Below are 18732 nucleotides of genomic sequence, written 5' to 3' on the forward strand. Positions count from 1 at the left end.
TTCAGGGCACAGCCTGTGTGTAGTTCCCAGGTTTCCCTGCAAAGCAGAGAGTTTCTGTGATCTCCTTGAAGGCACAAACCTGCTTGGTTTGAGAGCAGCATTTAGCCCAGGGGCTTCCACACAGGATTTTACACAGCCATCCACACAGAAAGGCAGAACACACACATCCTGTGTCCTCTGGAATGTCTGCATGTGCAGCAGAACTTTAAAAGGGGTTTTTTTTGAGAAGTTCAGACATTTAATCTCACTGGCAGGTTTTGTGTGTATGTATGAAGAGGTGGGTGAACTGAAATCAAGTAACAGAATACAGTGTGACATAAACACGCAGCTTTTAGCTAGATTTATCTCTTCTATTTATAAACAATGTAATTAAAAAATACCAGCTCATAAATAGAACATGGGGGTTTTTTTTGTTTGTTCCCAGTTTTCACATGAATTCCATGATCCTAAGTTATTATCCATTTGAAAGGAATTCCCAGAAAAATGCACTTTTCTTTATATTACTCTTCCTTGCAGCAAAACTTTGGGCCTTAGTACCACTCACAGCCAAGCTTCATCAGTCTCAGGTTAGAATAGCACACTTGAAGTTTAGGAATAACAAACACACAAAGTTCCCAACAGTGAGTGAACAAAACATGTAAACAGAAATGCTGGGCTGGTGCTCATTTTCTCAGTACAGTGAATGTGTGAATGTCTGGCAAAATAAGCTCCCACTTCTGCATTTTTCAGAATGATTTCATCTTTAGAGAAAATATATAAATCCAAAGCGTTTTTGATATCACTCACTTCTGTTATTAATAGGACTACTGACAGAGCTGAAGTTTGGATGCCTTTGTGGCACTTTTCAATCTTCTTACACTGATATGTATATATGTATATTTGTGGTTTTTTTTTTTTGTTTGTTTGTTTTATTGCTTTTTTGTTTTGTTTTGTTTTTTGTTTGTTTTTTGTAAGCATAGGAGATACCAGTCACAATTTTCATGTAATTTGGTAACTTCTCTGCCTGGGTGCAGCATGTGAGGAGAAAAAAAAACATCTGAATAAAGTTACTTATTTGTTTATTTATTGTTGCAGACTCCCACACCATTGTCAGAAGCACTGGTTGCAGACACAAACAGGTTTTTGCAAAACACTTCTAGCAGTTTTTTTAGGTCAGCTGCTTCCAGAGTGAGCACCTGCATGAGTCTGAATTACCACCACTCCTGGCCTACAGAGACTCAAGAGGTTTAACACAGAAAAAAGCATCATATCCTGAAATAAGAGATTTAGACCTTTATCTCACCTATCCTTCCTGTTCTCCAGTTAGTATCATTCACAGCACCCAGAAGACCCAGTCTACCCAAATGCTTCACAAAAGACAGGGTTAAAAAAAAAAAAGAAAAAAAAAAATTTAGCTTTTGGACCCAGTCTACCCAAATGCTTCACAAAGGACAGGTTTTTAAAAAAAAAGAAAAAAAGAAGAAGAAGAAGAAGAAAAAAGCTTTTATGATGGATAACTTGGACCAGAGAGCATAATGTCCATGTTTTCAATTTCAGAACTACATGGAAAAGTGGCAGCCGGCCAAAAGTGGTCAGAAAAAACCTTGGTCTGGAGAGGGTGAAATGCAAAGCCGTTTCCTTTTAGGATGGATAACTTGGACCAGAGAGCACAATGTCCAGGTTTTCAATTTCAGAACTACATGGAAAACTGGCAGCCTGCCAAAAGTGGTCAGAAAAAACCTTGGTCTGGAGAGGGTGAAATGCAAAGCCTGCACTCTGCTGAGGGTGGTGTGGCATTACCTGCAGCTGAGCAAGCACACATTTGTCACACAGCAGGGAGGCCTCTCGCAAGGAAAAGCTCCAAATCTGTGCATAATTTAAAAAAATTGTCTGTCTTGAAAAGGTCTTGGCTGAAAAAGAGGTTCCCAGGCTCAATGCTGTATTTTAGGTTCTGTATGAAAGTAATTTACAACAGAGTTAGAAACCCAGAAGGAGCTTAGCCAAACTTGCATTTCCTCAGGGAAATAACCTCAGCAGCACTGTAAATCCCTGCAGGATTCGGGAGGTGCTTTCAGAGGTCACAGCTGCACACATTATTCTCATAAACTCTGGTCTGGGAGTCAAGAATGCCTGACGTGGTTTAGAGTCTTGATCCATTTCCTTCATCTGATACTGTTAAAATAAAGATGCATTTCCCCATCATTTTCATTCCCCCACTCACTTTCACCAAAGATACTGTGGCCTCAGCTAATACACAAGTTTAAGTGTAAAAGGAAAAAAAAAATAACATCCTGAACACATTAAAACAAAGGCAAGGAGGCTGAATTTTGTATTTAATTTAAAACCCTGTAGTAGTTTTACAGATTAAGTGAAAGAGACAAAATTCCTCAGTAAAGGTAACATCCCTTAACATGGCTTAGCATGCAGTTGGCTCAATACAGCAGTGTAAGGTAATTATGAGCATTAATTGTTTTTTTGTGACCCATTTGACCAGTTAGATAGAGGCTTTATCTTGGCCAGCACTGCATTGACTCACTTATTTAGGAATTGGACTAAACTGAACACTAGAATTGAACACTGACCTTCTTGCTGGCCTTCAATCCTCCCTCCATTCAGCCTCCCTTGCACGGGGGTAAATGTAAGAATTTAGTAGAGCACTGTTAGGGAAAACTGAAAAGGGGGAAATAATGTGTAAGGAAACTTTGCTCACACAATCTGTATAGCATAAATTTTAGCTTGAGCCTCCATTTCTGTATTTTACTGGGAGATCACTGGCGATGAAGTATAAAGCCACGTGTGCTCAGCAAACACTAGAGGCCCAAAAGGCAGATGGTTTTGGTAGTGAGTGGGCTGCAGGGGTGGCTCCTGTGAGGTGAGACCGGGGGTTGCCCCGTGCCACACAGCTCCAGGATGGAGCAGCTGTGGGGAAAAGCTGAGCTCTGTGACAACTTGTGAGAGAGAGGGTAAAAACCACTGCAGAGCAGCTGTGAGAGACAGGAGTGGGACAAATGTGAGAAAAACAGAGAGCCAGGGCAGCACAGGAGGAGGGGCAGGAGCTGATGTGGCTGCTGGAACTCAGATTCCCCTGGGGCAGCTCAGCCCCCCGGGCCCCTGCAGCCCATGGAAGGGAACAGAGATACCCCTGCAGCTCCAGGAAGAGCCCAGGCAGGAGCAGGGAAATGTGTCCTGAAGGAAATCACAGCCCCTGGAAGGGTTCTGGCCCCTGGGAACCCACAGTGGAGCTGTGGAAAGGAATGGCACCTCAGGGAAAGGATTCCCATGGGAGCAGTTCTTGGTGGCATTGGGGAAGGTCTTTTGTCCTCCTCTGCTATTAACTGGCAATAAATTGAATTAATCTTCCACATGTTTTGCCCATGATAGTAACTGGTGAGTAATCTCCTTGTCCTTATCTTGACCTGTGAGCTTCTAATCTCATTTTCTCCTGGCTGAAGGAGGAGGGGGAGTGAGAGGGCGGCTTGCTGAGCACCTGGCAGCTGGCCAAGGTCACCTCACCACAGCAGCCCTGGAAAGGCAGACAGGAATGGAGCAGAGACAGATCCCTCTGAGACATTTGTGTGGCTGCAGCCTTTGGATAAGAAATTTTGCAGCTGGCTACACATGGGCATTAAGGGCATCAAGGAATGTGTGTTCTGTCTGGCTGGTACTGCATGCTGTCACCTGCCAGCCTCAGTTTCAGGAAATTCTCATTTTACAGGGACATTTTCTCCCTTCCTCCCTTCCTCCCTCCCTTCTTCCCTTCCCTCCCTTCCCAATGATCTCAAGCTCCATAAAGGCCACTCAAGCTCCACAGGGTCTCCTTTGTCTCCACAAATGGACGCTGGTCCCCTCTCTCCAACAGAAGTTTGCAAGACCTGTCCACAGCCAAAGCTTTCTGTGCAGATGAAAAGGCTCGGGAGAGGTGGCAAAGGCTGCTTGGCACGCTGTCAGCACCTGGGCTGAGACCAAAGCTTTTCTCTGCATAGGTGAAGGTGCTGGTGGAGTTTATGATGGGAAAATTGGATGATCTTCAGGGAGGAGAAGGGCAGTCTGGAGGAACCACCAGCACCCCCAGGCACATCCACTGATATGAGGAGGGGTGGATGGTTGTCATAGCCATGGAGCTGGGATACCAGAAATCTCAACATCAAGAAGACAGCTGGGGAGGGGCTTGGGTGAGTTTTACTTTATGAGTTCTTGTATTCCAAGAAGTCACACGGCTGCATATGCTTTTGTCATCTTGACCTGTGTTTGGAAGAGCCAAGTGTGCCTGCAGGCCAAGCAGACAAAGACCAAAAGGCAAGAACCTGTCTGGATGCATCCCTCTCTCTGCCAGAAATCCTCAGAGGAGATGGGGGAGACACTGTAGTGGAGTCCAAGGAACAGATGTATGTCAGCCTCACAAACACTGGGACAAGGGTGGGGAATTTCTGAGGAGATCAAGCCATTGCTGTGCCTCCTCCTGACAGCCTGTGTCTTGAGCCTTTGGGGTTCCTTCCTCACCCCTCCGTGATGAATCCTGACACAAACCTGACAGGTTGTTTCTCGAATGCCACAGGCATGTGCTTAATCCAAGTACAAAATACCTACAAATTAAAGGTAGGGAGGAGTGGCTGTCAGCTGGAGAGGGCTTTTGCTCAGATCCTTCTTTGTCACAGCTTCCTCCAGTCTATTGTGGGGCAGGTTTGTCCTGGCTGATGCAAAGCAACATCTTCTCTGCAGAGCTAAGGTGGCAGCTTGGCAGTCAGCTGCTGTTAGAACCCACATCCATGGAGGAGAGAGTAATCCAAGTTCTTGTTAATAATCCCTTGGATCGGCTAAGAGTGAGTTGATAATGAATGAATAAGTGAATGAATGAGTGAGTGAATGAATGAATGAATGAATGATTGGTGTTTGTAAATAAATATAAATATAAATATAAATATAAATATAAATATAAATATAAATATAAATATAAATAGAAATAGAAATAGAAATAGAAATAGAAATAGATGTAGGATTTATTTCAGAACAGTTTGGTTGCAGTGGAAAGCAGGTGTTTAGCCATTCCAGTTATTATGCTCTATAGTTGTATAGCAATGTGACAATATAATAAAATTACATAATGAAGTGTAAGAAAGAAAGAAAGAAAGAAACATTATGAGAAACAGAAAAGATGAAGACGGAAAAAGGTATCACCTCTCCTAGATCTTGTGATGGGACTTGACTGTTGCAGCTTAGACTTTTGTTGGTCAAAGTGATGGTCATCATCTGTTGGGGATGGGGGAAGAAGCCTGTGAAACACAAAGTGCAATGGGTGTAGAAAGAGGTCAGGCTCAGTGGGAATGCCCAGGTACCTTCCAGGAGAACTGGGAGTTGTGTAAAGGAGGGCACTTAGCAAGATAAGAACCCTTGCAGGATTTGCCTCTTATCAGCCTGGAAGGTTTGTCCCCAAAGCCACGCAAGGAGTTGATCCTCCTTTGGAGGACCAACTGACCAAGTGGGAATTGGCCAATTCCCAGCTGACAATTCCTTTGGGGATGTCCCCAAGGAGCAACACTTCCCACTTTTCTTGGGTTGCCAGAAAAAGGGTTTTTCCCCCTCAAAACCACCCCTGGAGACCCCTGAAGGTCTACTCATAGCCTATGCACACCAGACAGTGCAGGGTCAGCTTGAGCACCATGGATCTCTTGAAGGACACAAAATCTGGGACGTTCACCAGCAGGAAGAAGCTCAGATGGTAATAAATGCAGTAACTGCGGGGACAACGGAATGTAAGCATGGCCAGGGGACACCAGATGAGGGTCTCACCCCCCAAAAAAGCCCCACCACACCCACCTGAGGAAGGAGATCACCAGGGAACCCTTGGACTTGAGGCAGGAGCGGGAGTTGAAGCATTTCATGCTGCTGAGGTGCTCACATGGAGGGTCCACCACACAGTATCTCCATGTTGCCTTTTTGGGGCAGTTTCTGGCCCAAGGAGTTGGTTTTCTTGCCAGCCATGACAAGCTTGAGGAGGATGTTGCAGTCCTTGGTGAACATCTTGGTGCCAGGGTTTTTGAGCTGGAATGCCTGCGCCACTGGCTCCCACATCTTGGTGGCCCAGAGCTGTGAACACCCTATGACTGGAGATGTGAGGTTTAACTATGTTTTCGGAGGGATGGTTTATTATATTATGATAGATATTATATTAAAATACTACCTTAAAACTATACTAAAATAATAGAGAGAAAAAGATCATCAGGAGGCTAGAAAGAACAAGAACAGAATGAGTAACAAAACCTTGTGACTCTCAGAGTCCAATGCAGCTGCAAAGGTTCTGAGTCACTGATCATGAGTAGATAGTCCAGTCTCTCACAGTCACCACTCCAGGCTGTCTCTTGCCTCCAGAATTTCTGCTTTCAGCACCTTCAGACTTACCTCCAAACACCCATAAGAATCAAAACAACACACATCAAAATCTGTTCTTCCACTTTTGAGCTGGCTTAGTGTTGAGGACTCCCCATGTGTGGAGACACGAGGCTTGACTCCATTTTCTCAGCAGCTTAGTTCCAGCATCCTGGGGATTGGAAGCTGGGTGTGCCAGAGACATTCCCACAGCTTGGCTGGTGTGCACCAAGAGGGCTCTCTCTTTCACCACCATGATCATGCCCAGAAGGAAAGTCTGGTGTTACTGACCAGACCCCTAAAGGGAGGAGAGATGAGCAGGGATCAGACACCGCCTAGGCCAGCAGCCCACCAGGACTGCCTGTGCTCAGGGGGCACAGGGTTCAACCTGAACGACCTCCCTGAAATAGAGTTTTCTTGAGTTTGGAGCCAGTGAGCCCAGGAGCTGGTTCTGGAAATCACCAATCCAGGACATGGAAAGCTTGTAGCAGCTTTGGCTGTCCTGGAAAAGACCATGCCTTGTGCATCCAGTTAACAGTGCTTCTCCTAGAAATGGAGGATTTGTTCTAGGAAAGACTTTTGCTGGGGAAGAGGTACCAGTGAGTGTTTGAGAGAGAGGAAAACTTACCATAATACAAGGAACTGGCTGTAAACCAGCTTGTTTACTTGTTTAATTTTTGTTTTATTAAGGAAGGTGTTGGGAAGAATAAAAGTTTGACAAGAAAGTCTCACAGATATGTATGCTTGACAGAAAGATTTTTGAATGTAGATCTTACAGGAAGGGCATGGAGGGAGGGGACCATGTGTCACAAGCCATCAGTAGGGGCTGTGATATTCAGAGCTGAGTCCTGCACCCAGGGAGGAACAAGCCCTGGCACCAGGAAATGCAGGGGGAAGAACCAGCTGTAAAGCAGCTGTGCAGACACCTGGGGTCTTGGCCAAGCAAAGCCTGAGCAATTTGGAGCTGCTGAAGTGCCCCTGGGGCAAAGGCAGCATGCAGGGCTGCAAGAGGCAAAGCCTTGGCAGCAGGTGGAGGAAGATGAGCCTTGGCCTCAGTTCTGTCTGGGCTCTCCACTGCAAAGTAGGAATTGTCCGTCCTGGAAGGAAGTCCTGCTGCAGCGTCCCTCCTCAGTGCCTAGACCGGCTTCTCTTGAGCTCTAATTGTTTGCCAGCTGGAGGCAGTGCCAGCAGAAGCAGCAGCAGGGAGCTGTCCCGGCACAGACGGACACCGGGAGAAGGCAGGCTCTGGGCAAGTGGCACCAACTCAGCTCTGACATCCTGCTCCCCATCCTTGCTGTCAGCAGCTGGCCCATGTCCTTGTGGCAAGGTCAGATCCTGCTGTCCCAGGCTGTGGGTGTCTGTCCGAAACCTCCCTCATTTTTGCCTCTCCCATCCTTGCTGTCAGCAGCTGGCCCGTGACCTAGCCAGGATCCTGCTGTCCCAGGCTGTGGGTGTCTGAATATATATATCATAGTTTTCACTATAAAAGAGACAACTGCCCCGTGGGTGGGAGAGAGTGCTTTTCGCTGCCTTGCTGGTCAGACCTCGGCTGGACAGACAGAAAAACTTTGTAGATAAGGAACAATAAACACAACTGAAGACAGAAAAAGCAAGTTTCCAGACTCCTTCTTCAGAGCGTGGCCTGCCCAGAACCACCTTTTCCTGTGTTGGGGCAGAGACGAGTGACAGCCGATCCCGACACTCCTGTACTACCACTTTTGGGTGAGTTGTCTTGGCAGGGCAGGAGAGGTTTCCAGGCATGCACACATCATCCTGGAAATGACCTCTGCCCTCTATGCAGAACCTGGGCAGGGAGTGGATGGGGGCATTTTCATGTCCTGCATCCCTTGGTCACTCTTTGGCCCCACGAAGGGAAGGGTAAAAGCCTCTTTTTGAGGTTCCCAGGTGCTGAAGGAGCTGTGGGTGGGCAACCTAGAGGGGAAGTCTGAGCAGTGCTTCAGGAGCTGCCAGACAGAGGATGCTCAGGAGCAGCTGTACAGGGGAGCACCACGCTCCAGCTGGGGAGAGCTGCCCCTGCAGCTGTGGGCAGCCCTCAGACAGAGCTGCCTGACAAGAGAGGAGAGGTGGCTTGGGGCTCATGCAGCTCTCTCCCTCTTCACAGGGCCCAGGGAGCCCAATTGACCCGTGTCCCGTGCCTCAGTCCCCTGGGGAAGGAGCTGAGCTGCTGTTGAGGTGAACACTCCATGTGTGAGGACATGAGGCTTGACTCCATTTTTGTCTGGGCTGTGGTGCTCCACATCTGCAGGACCTTTTCTTCTAATCACAACTTTCCTTTTGCAATGTCTGAGGCAAAACACGCTTTAGTCTGGTCCTCCACACTGAGCTACGTGAGCTTTTCCAAAAGTTTCAAAGGTTTGCTCTGTGCCTAAAGTACTTGTGCAAGGCTCTTACTGTCCTCAGGCATGCACAGCAAGTGGAAGCTCAGAATGGGTTTTGAAAGTGGAAAAAATTAAGCATGCAGGTGTCCAGCACAATGTGCCAGTGACCATTCCTGCAGGGAGCTGCTGCAGATAAAGCCCTTCTCCATGCTCACCTTGCTCACAACAGTAGGATTTTGCACCTGAACTTCTCACAAAACAGATCAAATGGACACAGGCCCTTTTTGGTCTGTGCAATGAACACAATACTGACTTGCAGGACACCTAACATCTGCTGCACACCCCTCAATCTGCTGCACGAGGTGTCGGCTTCAATGTTCCACACCTGAAATGTTTCTACACTTAATGCACACAGCATGGGGAACAAACAAGAGGAGCTCCACGGTTTGGCCCAGTCCCAGAGATCTGGCATTGCTGGTGTATGTGAAACCTTTTTTGGATGAGTCCTGTTGAAGGCTCTTCAGGAAGGAAGGCAGGGCAGGAGGGGTGGAGGGATGGCACTGTGTGCAATGGAAGATCCAGAATGTATGGGGCTCACAACTGGCAGTGGTACAGCTGAGAGTCTCTGGGTGAGAATTAAGGGGCAAACAGATAATGTGGATGCCATTGTGGGCGCCTACCCAGAACAATGACACCCATGAATTATCGTGAGATGATAAGTGCAGCAAACCTAAGGGGAATAGGTTGAGAAGCATGAAGGGAAAAAGAGAACTTTGAGGGGAGAAAATAGCAGGAAAAGTGAGGGGGAAAGTGTGAGAAACGTGAGGGGAAAAGGCCAAGCATCATGAGCGAATAAAGGGGAGGAACCACAGAGTAAAAGTAAATATATTCCCCTGTAACATTCTAAAACAAGGTGGTTTGGAGAGGGGGTTTTCCAAATTTGAACAATTTCTGTCACTTAAGGCAAAGAGTTTGCATTAACAAGAAAGGTCAGAAAACAGGCTTATATTTGTTACAAAAATTTCCATTTCCTACACTATTTTCTTAAAATAGGCACGTCTGCATAGTAGAAGTACTGGGCTTCCACCATCTACTGATAAAATTAATTCCATGGACAAACCTAAGCCCTGAAGAAAAGAATAGACCAGGAAAAAAAAGAAGCGCAAATATATGATATATGCAAAATGAGAGAAGCAGTTAACAATGAAACTTCTTTATTGCAGAAGTTCAGTACTAACTTCTGTAATCTTAGAGTAACTAATCCTGGGTTTTGAATAAATAAGCTACTGTTCAATATTAACATAAATAATAGAGAGACTAATCTTCAGTTTGAAATAAAAAAGCTGGAGTTTACGGATGTTACCTGGCTGAAGCAGATGACTGCTAAAGCAGGACTCCACTTGCTGCTTATCAAATCCAGATACTCATTCCTGAATATGGGACAGCTTTTTGTGGAGATACTGCCACCTACTCTTCACTTCAGAGTAGCTGGAGCTACTCTATGAAGGAGAAATAAAAATTAGGGCATGCAAACCTTTCTGCAGAGTTTAGAATTTCATGTGTTTTCCTTTAAAATAGCCTTGAGCCAGACTCAGCAGTTACCACACCTTGCAGAGGGGTGTCACACATACCTGTTGTAGCTGCTGATAATCCACTAGGAGTCAATGAAGCAACATTTTCATGAAAAAAACCTCCCATGAACACAACATGAAGAACATTTTGCTACCACAAGAAATGTTAACTCATGTAAGACATTAAAAATACACTCAGTTTAACTCTAAAGATTTCCTTGTCTGTGAGCCACCGCTTTTCTGGGAGGTTTGCAAAAATCCCCAACTCCCAGCATCACTCAGGATCTGAAATGAAGCCTCTCAATAGGCAACAGAAGGAGCACGTGCTCTAAGACTCTGCTTGGGACATCTCTCACCTTGCTGCGTGTTCACAGACAGCTCAGAGAGGGGTTTTGTGCGGGGTTTTACAAAAATCAGACCCAGCCCAAGCAGCGTCTCAGCATACATGACAATTCCACAAAGCTTCCCTTTGTCTCACTGAGCAGTACCAGGGAATTTAAAATACTCCTGCTCACAAATACATTTGCAACCTGGCCAAAACAGAAACTAACACCATCCAAAAAGCCTCAGTGTGCACACCGAATTAAAGATGTGGGATGCTTGTGTCCAAACTAGAGAAGCCCAGGCTGGACAGGCAGAGTATCAGGTTTTTAACAACCCTCTCTGCTAAAATCATGGTGAGGATCAGCCACCTAGAAGATGACTAAGTGGTGGCTGTAGGTTGAGTTCTGTGCTTAAAACACTGAGAGGGAGAGTGTCAGGAGACCTTTTGGGGTTACAGCTGCTGGTTTCTGGTACTTCCAGTCTCCTCCTCTCTCTGTGTGTCAGCACCCCTCAGCTTGCCAGGATACTGAGGCAGTCAGCAAAGCCTGGGCCAGTCTGGCTCTTCTGGGTGTGTGATGGTTACTCCACCTCAGACACTGATCCCAGCCAATCTTTTAACTCCACCTCAATGGAGTTTCATAGATTAAGGCACTGAAGAGTCTGCATGTGCTGGTAATGTGGGCTTGGGGAAGAGATCAGAGAGAGATGGAACGCAACCTTCAAAGTTTTATCTTTCTTTACCTGATAAGCTTTGGAATCTGCAGTGAGAGACTTCTGTTGTTCACTAAACCATCCACAATTCTTTTTGATCTAGTCTACCAGGACAATTAAATTCCAGTATTCTTCATATTCTACACTGAAGTCATCCTTGTAGTGCTGGTGTTGCTCCAAGGAGACTATGGCTACATATTGTAATCTCTATCTATGGAGGGACAACTTAGTTACATTTACTTTTGAAAATCCGTCTGCAATACACTTTTGGCAGGGACTGCATTTACAGAGTTCTGAGCTACAATTATGTCAAACAGCAAAGCAGAGTTAATGACAAAATTTCTTTCTTCTAGTGAACAGCAGTTACATCGCTGGCCATTCCATTGAGGCACTTGCAATACAGCCCTAAAAACAAATTTGAAAGAAGTCTGAAACCACAAGAAAAACCCAAGCCACCACGTCAGCTCTCAAGGAGAGCTTCAAGTCATTGATGTGTAAAGATATTTTCTCATTCCCTTCAAGAACTACAGGAGATGTTTCCTCATTCCCTTCAAGAACTACAGGAGATGTTTCCTCATTCCCTTCAAGAACTACATCTGCCCCTTGCTGATGTCACTGTTCTGACAGAAGGTGGGATCAATTTCCAGTTTTTCACTACACACACACACACAGAATTCTCCCACATCTCCTGCACTGCAAATGCAACGAGGGGATGCAGCAGCAGTGCTGCAGCTGAGCCTGTGCAGCTGCACTGCAGGAAGGGAGGACACATCCAGGCCTTACCCACCTCGGTGTTCATCTCTGCTCTGAGCCTTGGAGGCACAACAAAACCTGCTCAAACTCATCCTTTCAGCACAGGATTACAAACAACTTGATGGGGTGAAGGCCTTGAAGAGAAATGAGTGTTTATGCCTTTGAAATGGGTCTTAAATTGACCGCAGTTTGAACTCCTGAACTTTAGGGTAATAGAACAAATGGGTCCACTCAGAGTGTATTGCAGAGGCCAGACAGCCTGAACTTCTGAACTTTGGAGGAAATTGACAGGATTAAGAGGTGCTGCAGAGGTGAGGGGGTGGTAGGGCACCACGGCCTTACTGAAGAGTGTCCTGGGAATGACAGCTCAGGGGCACAGGCACGTCCTTCTCCCAGCCCAGGGTGCAATGTGTGCCCTTGGCTTTCTTCTTCTGGGCAACATGGAGAAAAAGACAATAGCTCTACATGGTGTTCCACAGAGTAGTAGCACAGGACCCTGTTTCAAGAGAGCCAGGAAGAGAAACTCTCTGAACCAAGGCAAAACGGAGAGGAATATAGGGAAGGTAAGGGGGTGGGACAAAACTGGTAACCAACGGGGTAAGGGCTCAAGGGTGGAGCTCAGGGCGGCCCACAAAGGGAAGGACAACCCTACTTTTTTCCCACCTCCTCCTTCCATCACCTGATCCTTCCTACCCCTCTCCATAATGTCTGTACCCTCGGATTCTCCTGCAATAAACTCTGGTGAGCTGTCATACAGCAAACGCTCCTGTTTCTCATTGGTGAGGACAATTTATTACGACATCTGGGCACGGGTGGATGTTGGCTGTGGGAACTGGACGCGGCATCCGGGGAAACCCGTTTGGATTTTTGGAGACCCCATCAGGACTGGCCCGGGTAGCTCACACCGGGGACTGTGTACAAATCACAAATGGGGCAGGACTACTAGGAACGTGCCTTGACTGTTCATTTTCTAGCACCAGTCTCATTACATGTTTATGACAATGCAAAGATGCCATCAGCTCACATCCCAAGCAGCAGACCAAGAACTTAATGTTACAACTTACCTTAAAAGTTTTTTGACCAATCACACAAAGCAAAAGCATATTGACAGTAGTTCCATCCAATCACTATAAGCACAGGTACCTTTGGTTAAAACAACGCTTGCTTATTTGGAATACAACACCTGTTTGTAAGCCTTAAAACACAATGCACAGAGCTCCATTTTTAAGCTTAGAACTTCCTAATATCTCACTAGATATACTTTTCTGCAGCTTAGGGAGTTATTGTAGCCAAGTGTTAATACACAAGCCATTGTTCTATTTGTCCTTAGTTTTCCACTTCTTACATAATTTTTCTGCTGACCTATCTTATGGCTACTGCTTAGCTCTAATCACAGTTCTGCTGTCTCTGAGGCCTGCCTTTTGCACCTTTCCCAAAACCCTCTGATTTTATGGATTCCTGCACTCCAGCAGCAAAGAAGCCCACAAGTCCCTCCAAGACAAATCAAAATATGACAGAACCTCCACGGAAAATACAGCTGCTTTCTAGGAACTGCACAAAAAAATGTCTCCAAGTTTACTTCCCTTAAAAGCCTGGGTAAATCCAGGCTCATAATCATGATACGCAAGAATTTACCGCCGGAGTGAACACATCGAGCTCCAACAGACAGGGATGTGAGGACACAAACTGCACACACATCCCTCGCACCTGCACTTGGAACCATCCTCCTGCTGAGCTGAAGGACAAGGAGCCACCAGAACACCCCGGGCACTCCAGCCTCACTGCAAGGCATCCAGCAGCCTTGAAGGAGAGGTCGGAGCTCTTATTGTCTGCAGGGAACCCGGAGGAGCTCCCACATGGCACAGCCCCTCTGCAGGCACAGATCCTTACTTTTTATGAGTAAAAAGTTGCCCATTTTTTTTAAGGTTGCAGAGTTAAAACGAGTTGGACCAGTTGCTGTTGAATTGAAGGTTACCTTCATGTTGCAGTCACCTGTTGTTGAGAGTTCTTCTTCAATTACCTGTTAATGGTTGCTGATCAGTAATTGTCCCCCCGATGCCTGCCAGGGAGTGACACCAGACCTTGCAGGTAGCAGGGGAAGGGGAGTGACATCAGAGCTGGTATGCAGATTAGATTGCATTTCACCAGATTTTGCAGTTTTCCAGGAAAAAACCCCTAAAAACAGTGAGCCAACATAGAATTAAGAGACTTAAGTAATGTGTAAAGATGAGGTACTTAATCCAGTATCTGCTAAAATCCTTTTTACTTCTCACCCTAACCTGAAGAGATGTTAACTAGAGAGAGGACCTGGAATGTTAGACGGGAAAAGCGGAATCTCCTAATCTCCCGTGAGGATGGAATCCCCAGCTCTGCCTGCAGACCAGCGGGCACAGCTGCATCATCCTCCTCCTCTGTGCCACTCCTGGGAGCAGCGGCAGCGCGGGCGACCTGTCGTTTCTGCCCAACCTGAGCTGATTCTTTTCAATAAAGGCATTAAAAAGGAGAAAGATCTCCTGCCATATTCATTACACTCTGCCACAGCCCTGGCCCGGCCCCGGGAGAAGGGCAGATCCTTGGAGGTGAATAAAAGCACTGGCTACAGCCTGGGAAAGGGGGGAGCCTGGGACAAGGAGTAGCTCGGTGTTAAAACTAAAAATAAAAATTGACCCAATTGTAATAAAAATAAAACCAAAGAAATTTATTTGCAACCGTATTACAGTCCTGACAGCCATCAATAAAAAATGACAGCACAGACCCTGGGGACACAGGCTGGGTGGACACAGATCCAGCCTCCATCACACCGAATCCCCCTTTGTCCACACTTTCTGCTCTGCAGGGACAGTTCTTATACTCTTTTTCTTGCCTGTGGCAGAATCTCTTTGTCTCCTTTCAAAGTTCATCATATTCATGTTGGTTTCTTTCTTCACTCAAAGCTGCAGGAAACCTCGTCTGGGAAGAGACAAACGTTCCTCTCCTGATTCCTGGAATCCTGTGTTCAGGTGGAAGGTGTTGATTGCCCTGGTTATCTCAGATGTGTATCCTCATGGGCCATCATCACTGGGTGTCCTCGGGCACATGCCACCATGAATGACCATCTCCTGTGCAGCCGAGTTTCCTTTGTATGTTAATGCTGAGTTCCGCCCTTGTCAGACAGCCGAGGTGTCACTCTCAGATTAAACCCTGGTCCCCCCTTTAATAGCATGTTTGATACATATATCTATAATCCATTGGCACAAATTTCTATCATATCCCTAACACCTGGGACCAGAGAGAACCCAAGAGAGGGGGTGGAGCCCAGGAGACAAGGGAGAATCTATAAATGAGAAACTTGATTAGGCCAAGCTCCTAAGTCAACTTAAGATTTATAAAGGTTAATTGCGAACAAAGGATAGGTTCAAAGGCCTTCTTCCATGCTTTACTCCCTCAGTTATTTATTAGAATTGTCTTTCTAATTGTCCTGTGGTTAGTTTCCACACATATCACAATCACAGATGCACACGTTGCCTCTATGTACCTGACACGAAACTCAGCTTTGCATTTCACGCCTGACAGCGGGGGGAAAAAACCCGAGTAGAGTGGGGAGGGCCTGGGAAATGGGGGAAAGACGTGGGAGAGGAGAGCCCGGGAGCCCGGGAGCGGCGGCTCCTGCAGGCAGACCAGGAACCAGCAGAGCCCGGCGATGGCACCGCTCGGGTTCGCCGCCGGATCCGCTGCAGCTCGGAGCTTCAGTCCCTCCCTGCACCCAAGGGTCACCCGCCCCAGGGGCACCAGAGCATCGCCTCTGCCTTGAGAACCCCCAAGGAGCAGTGCCAGGACTGCAGATGCCCATTTTGTGGCAGAGAAAAAAGAGCAAGGAATCTTCCACGGGGAGAGTCTAGGGAATTAGGAGCGATGTGTCACCGTGAAGTGTGTTAAGATGCAGTCACAAGGATGCTATTGCACTTGGCTCAAAACATGGAAAAGAAGAGGGCAGACACAAATTAGAAGCTGGTTGCAATATGCAGGGATCAGTTATCGGAATGAAATGCTACAGAAGGGCTGGAATGCTTAATGGACAACTAATTACCGCTTGCCAAGTAATCTGGAGTTGTTAAGGGCAGCATAGTTATCTCCCAAAAATGACTCAGGAGCGATGATTAAGAAAATTCTGAAGAAAGGCTTACAGAGCTACATTTTAATGCAGTTGGTGAGGGTTTGATAAATTAAATCTGCTCTAATGTCTTGATATTCCTAAAGGTTTGTGTTGGTTTTTTTTCCACGCATGCATGCAAAATTTGAGAAGTTAAAGTGTTTTTATAAAAAGAGATATGGAAGAGACAGGTCTTCAGTCAGCAATATGTCAGCAAGAGGCAGCTGAGCCATGGTTACTCAGAAGAAGAACAGCCCTGCAATAGAGGAGTGAGCCTGGCTGATATTCAGTAGAACCATCTTAGGCAGGATCAGTAACACGATTTTGAAGAGAGAAGGGTCTAATCCTTTGGTGCAGTACTGTATGGACTTTGGGATCACTACACTGTTCCAAATAGGTTCCCTTTTCAGCAGAAGAGGCTTTGATTTGAGGCTTTGATTTGCTGCCTCTGCCAGAGACACTGGGATGGACAGAGTGAGCAAGGCTTGGTTATTTGCACAGAGGGGCTGCAACAAAACAAGAAGCCAAAAGAAACAAGCTCATAGCCTGATTCCAGAACCGCCTTTGTCCCTGCTGGCAAGACAAGAAGGTGCTTAGGACCTTGAAGGCCTCTTAGCCCTTTGCAGGACCAGCCCAAAATGTCAAGATCTACAGTAGAAAGATGCGGTGGGTTTGGAGTTTATTTGCTCACTGGGTGGGAATTGCTTCAGTTGCTGTTTTGAAGGGCTTGCCTGAGTTGTCATAATAAAATACAGGGAAAAAAAAAACAAACCAAAAAGCTGTGCTTTTGCTGAATGAAGCCATGTTGTATCCGTCTTTCAGAGAGGTAACAGTCCCCGCTCTTTTTCTTTGATCAGGCTTAAGCTTAAGCTTGCATCAACTTGCAATTTTTGGCTCAGTATCGTAGAATTTCTTATATTTTTTGTATTGGTTATAAATTTCCTGGGCACTTTGGTGATCATATTTATTCAACTTCATTACTTTTTTTTGGTCTTTTCAGGTTTATTTCTTTAGAGATCCTTAGGTTATTCTATACAGCAGATATCACTATTTTAATTAAGCAGGGAAATAAGAAGAACAAACTAACAAGTGTACACACAGTGAAGCAGGCTATAGTTTTCCAACCTCTTTTGAAAGTCCATAGATTATCCCATGAACTAGAATCAAGTGCAGGAGTCCTTTCTTGATTTCTTACATATGCTAGTTTTCATATTTCATTTAAGATGTTTCTAAAGACTGCTACAACTAATTTGATTTGATAAATTACTGGTTTTGTTTGGGTGAGTTGGTCATTAATATAATTAAGAGCTAATGCGGTCTGATTAGATATTATCTCTAATACTGCTTGTAGCTTCATAATTTTGTTTAATATATACCGCTTCTTCTGTTTGGTTTTTCTTAAATCATCATATACAGGAACTCTTAAACTTGATCTAGATTCCTTGGGTAATATAAAGAAAGCTTGTTCTATAATTCTAATGATGCAACTGCCAGACCAGTCTCTTGATAATTTAGTGGATGCTGTAGTACCATTGACCCAAAACAGGTGTTTAGGGGTTTCCCGAAATATATTAGTTTTTGTTGTGCCCTCCCAATATTCAGAAATGTCTTTCATTCTCCAAAAGAGGTTTATCTCTTTTATCACACTCATAAAGTCTATATGTTTTATTGTAAATGCACTTGTTTTCTTTTTCCTTAACAGACCAAATTCTGTTTGGATCTCTTGGGATCCACCAGGCAGCAGAGTCTTTTACTGCTAAATACCTTTCACAAGCCATTCTTCCTACTGGTGTATTGTACCCCTTCCTTTTCTTTAACATACATTCTTCTCTTATTAGATTTTTACTTCAGGGTATTGCTAAATGGTCTAATTCTCTTATTGCTTTTACTATTTCTTTTCCTCTGACCAGATTTACCAGGCTTGCTTCAATAGCATCATGTTCAAAGCACCACCAGGCCTCTCCTACAGGGTGCTCTGCCAGGAGTGGCTGCCCAAAGGTGACGATGTTCCGGGCCATCCAATATATTTTCTCATTCTCTTGATAAAGGATCAATTGGGAGAGGTTAACACAGTTCATATTGGTGTGGACTCTCAACAAGGAACTTCTTCCTCAGAGAGGGGTTGGTAGCACTCATTGCACAGCTGTCCTGGGCTCTCCAGAGCACCACCAGCAATCAGAGCCATCACTATTACCCTTCCCAAGAGTCTGGTATGGATCATCTTGCACAGCCTGCCCACCCAGCCTTGCCTCTTGGGGACTTTACTAAGAAGAAGTTTCCAAGCTCTTTAGAGTCTTTTTTATTTGCTTCCTTGGTTAAAACTCTCGTGATCTGTCCTTACTAATTTGGTCTCTTGTTACCATGATATTTTATGGAAAATCCTCTGCTAGGATTTTTCCCCTCCTGAGGAGCTGGGAGCCCCAGGAAAGAAATGTAAGCAATAACTATCTGCTGCTGTGGGATGCAGCAGGTGCATCTTCCATTGGTCTATGTGGATTGTTTTCACTTGATGACCAATCACAGCCACCTGTGACGAGGCTGTGAGCAGTCACAGGATTTTTGT

At 45.6% G+C, this 18732-nt stretch overlaps 1 protein-coding gene across 1 annotated transcript; it reads right to left on the bottom strand.

Annotated features, from left to right (window-relative positions):
- Positions 1-5557: 5557 nt before the first annotated feature.
- Positions 5558-18187, bottom strand: LOC120502667 (DNA (cytosine-5)-methyltransferase 1-like). Its single transcript, XM_039710257.1, is given in 4 exon segments — positions 5558-5711; positions 5794-5882; positions 5884-6099; positions 18086-18187. Coding segments are annotated over 4 exon segments (561 nt in total).
- Positions 18188-18732: the final 545 nt, after the last annotated feature.

This window comes from Passer montanus, unplaced genomic scaffold (assembly GCF_014805655.1).
Source record: "Passer montanus isolate IOZ18808 unplaced genomic scaffold, ASM1480565v1 scaffold228, whole genome shotgun sequence".
Lineage (NCBI taxonomy): Eukaryota > Metazoa > Chordata > Aves > Passeriformes > Passeridae > Passer > Passer montanus.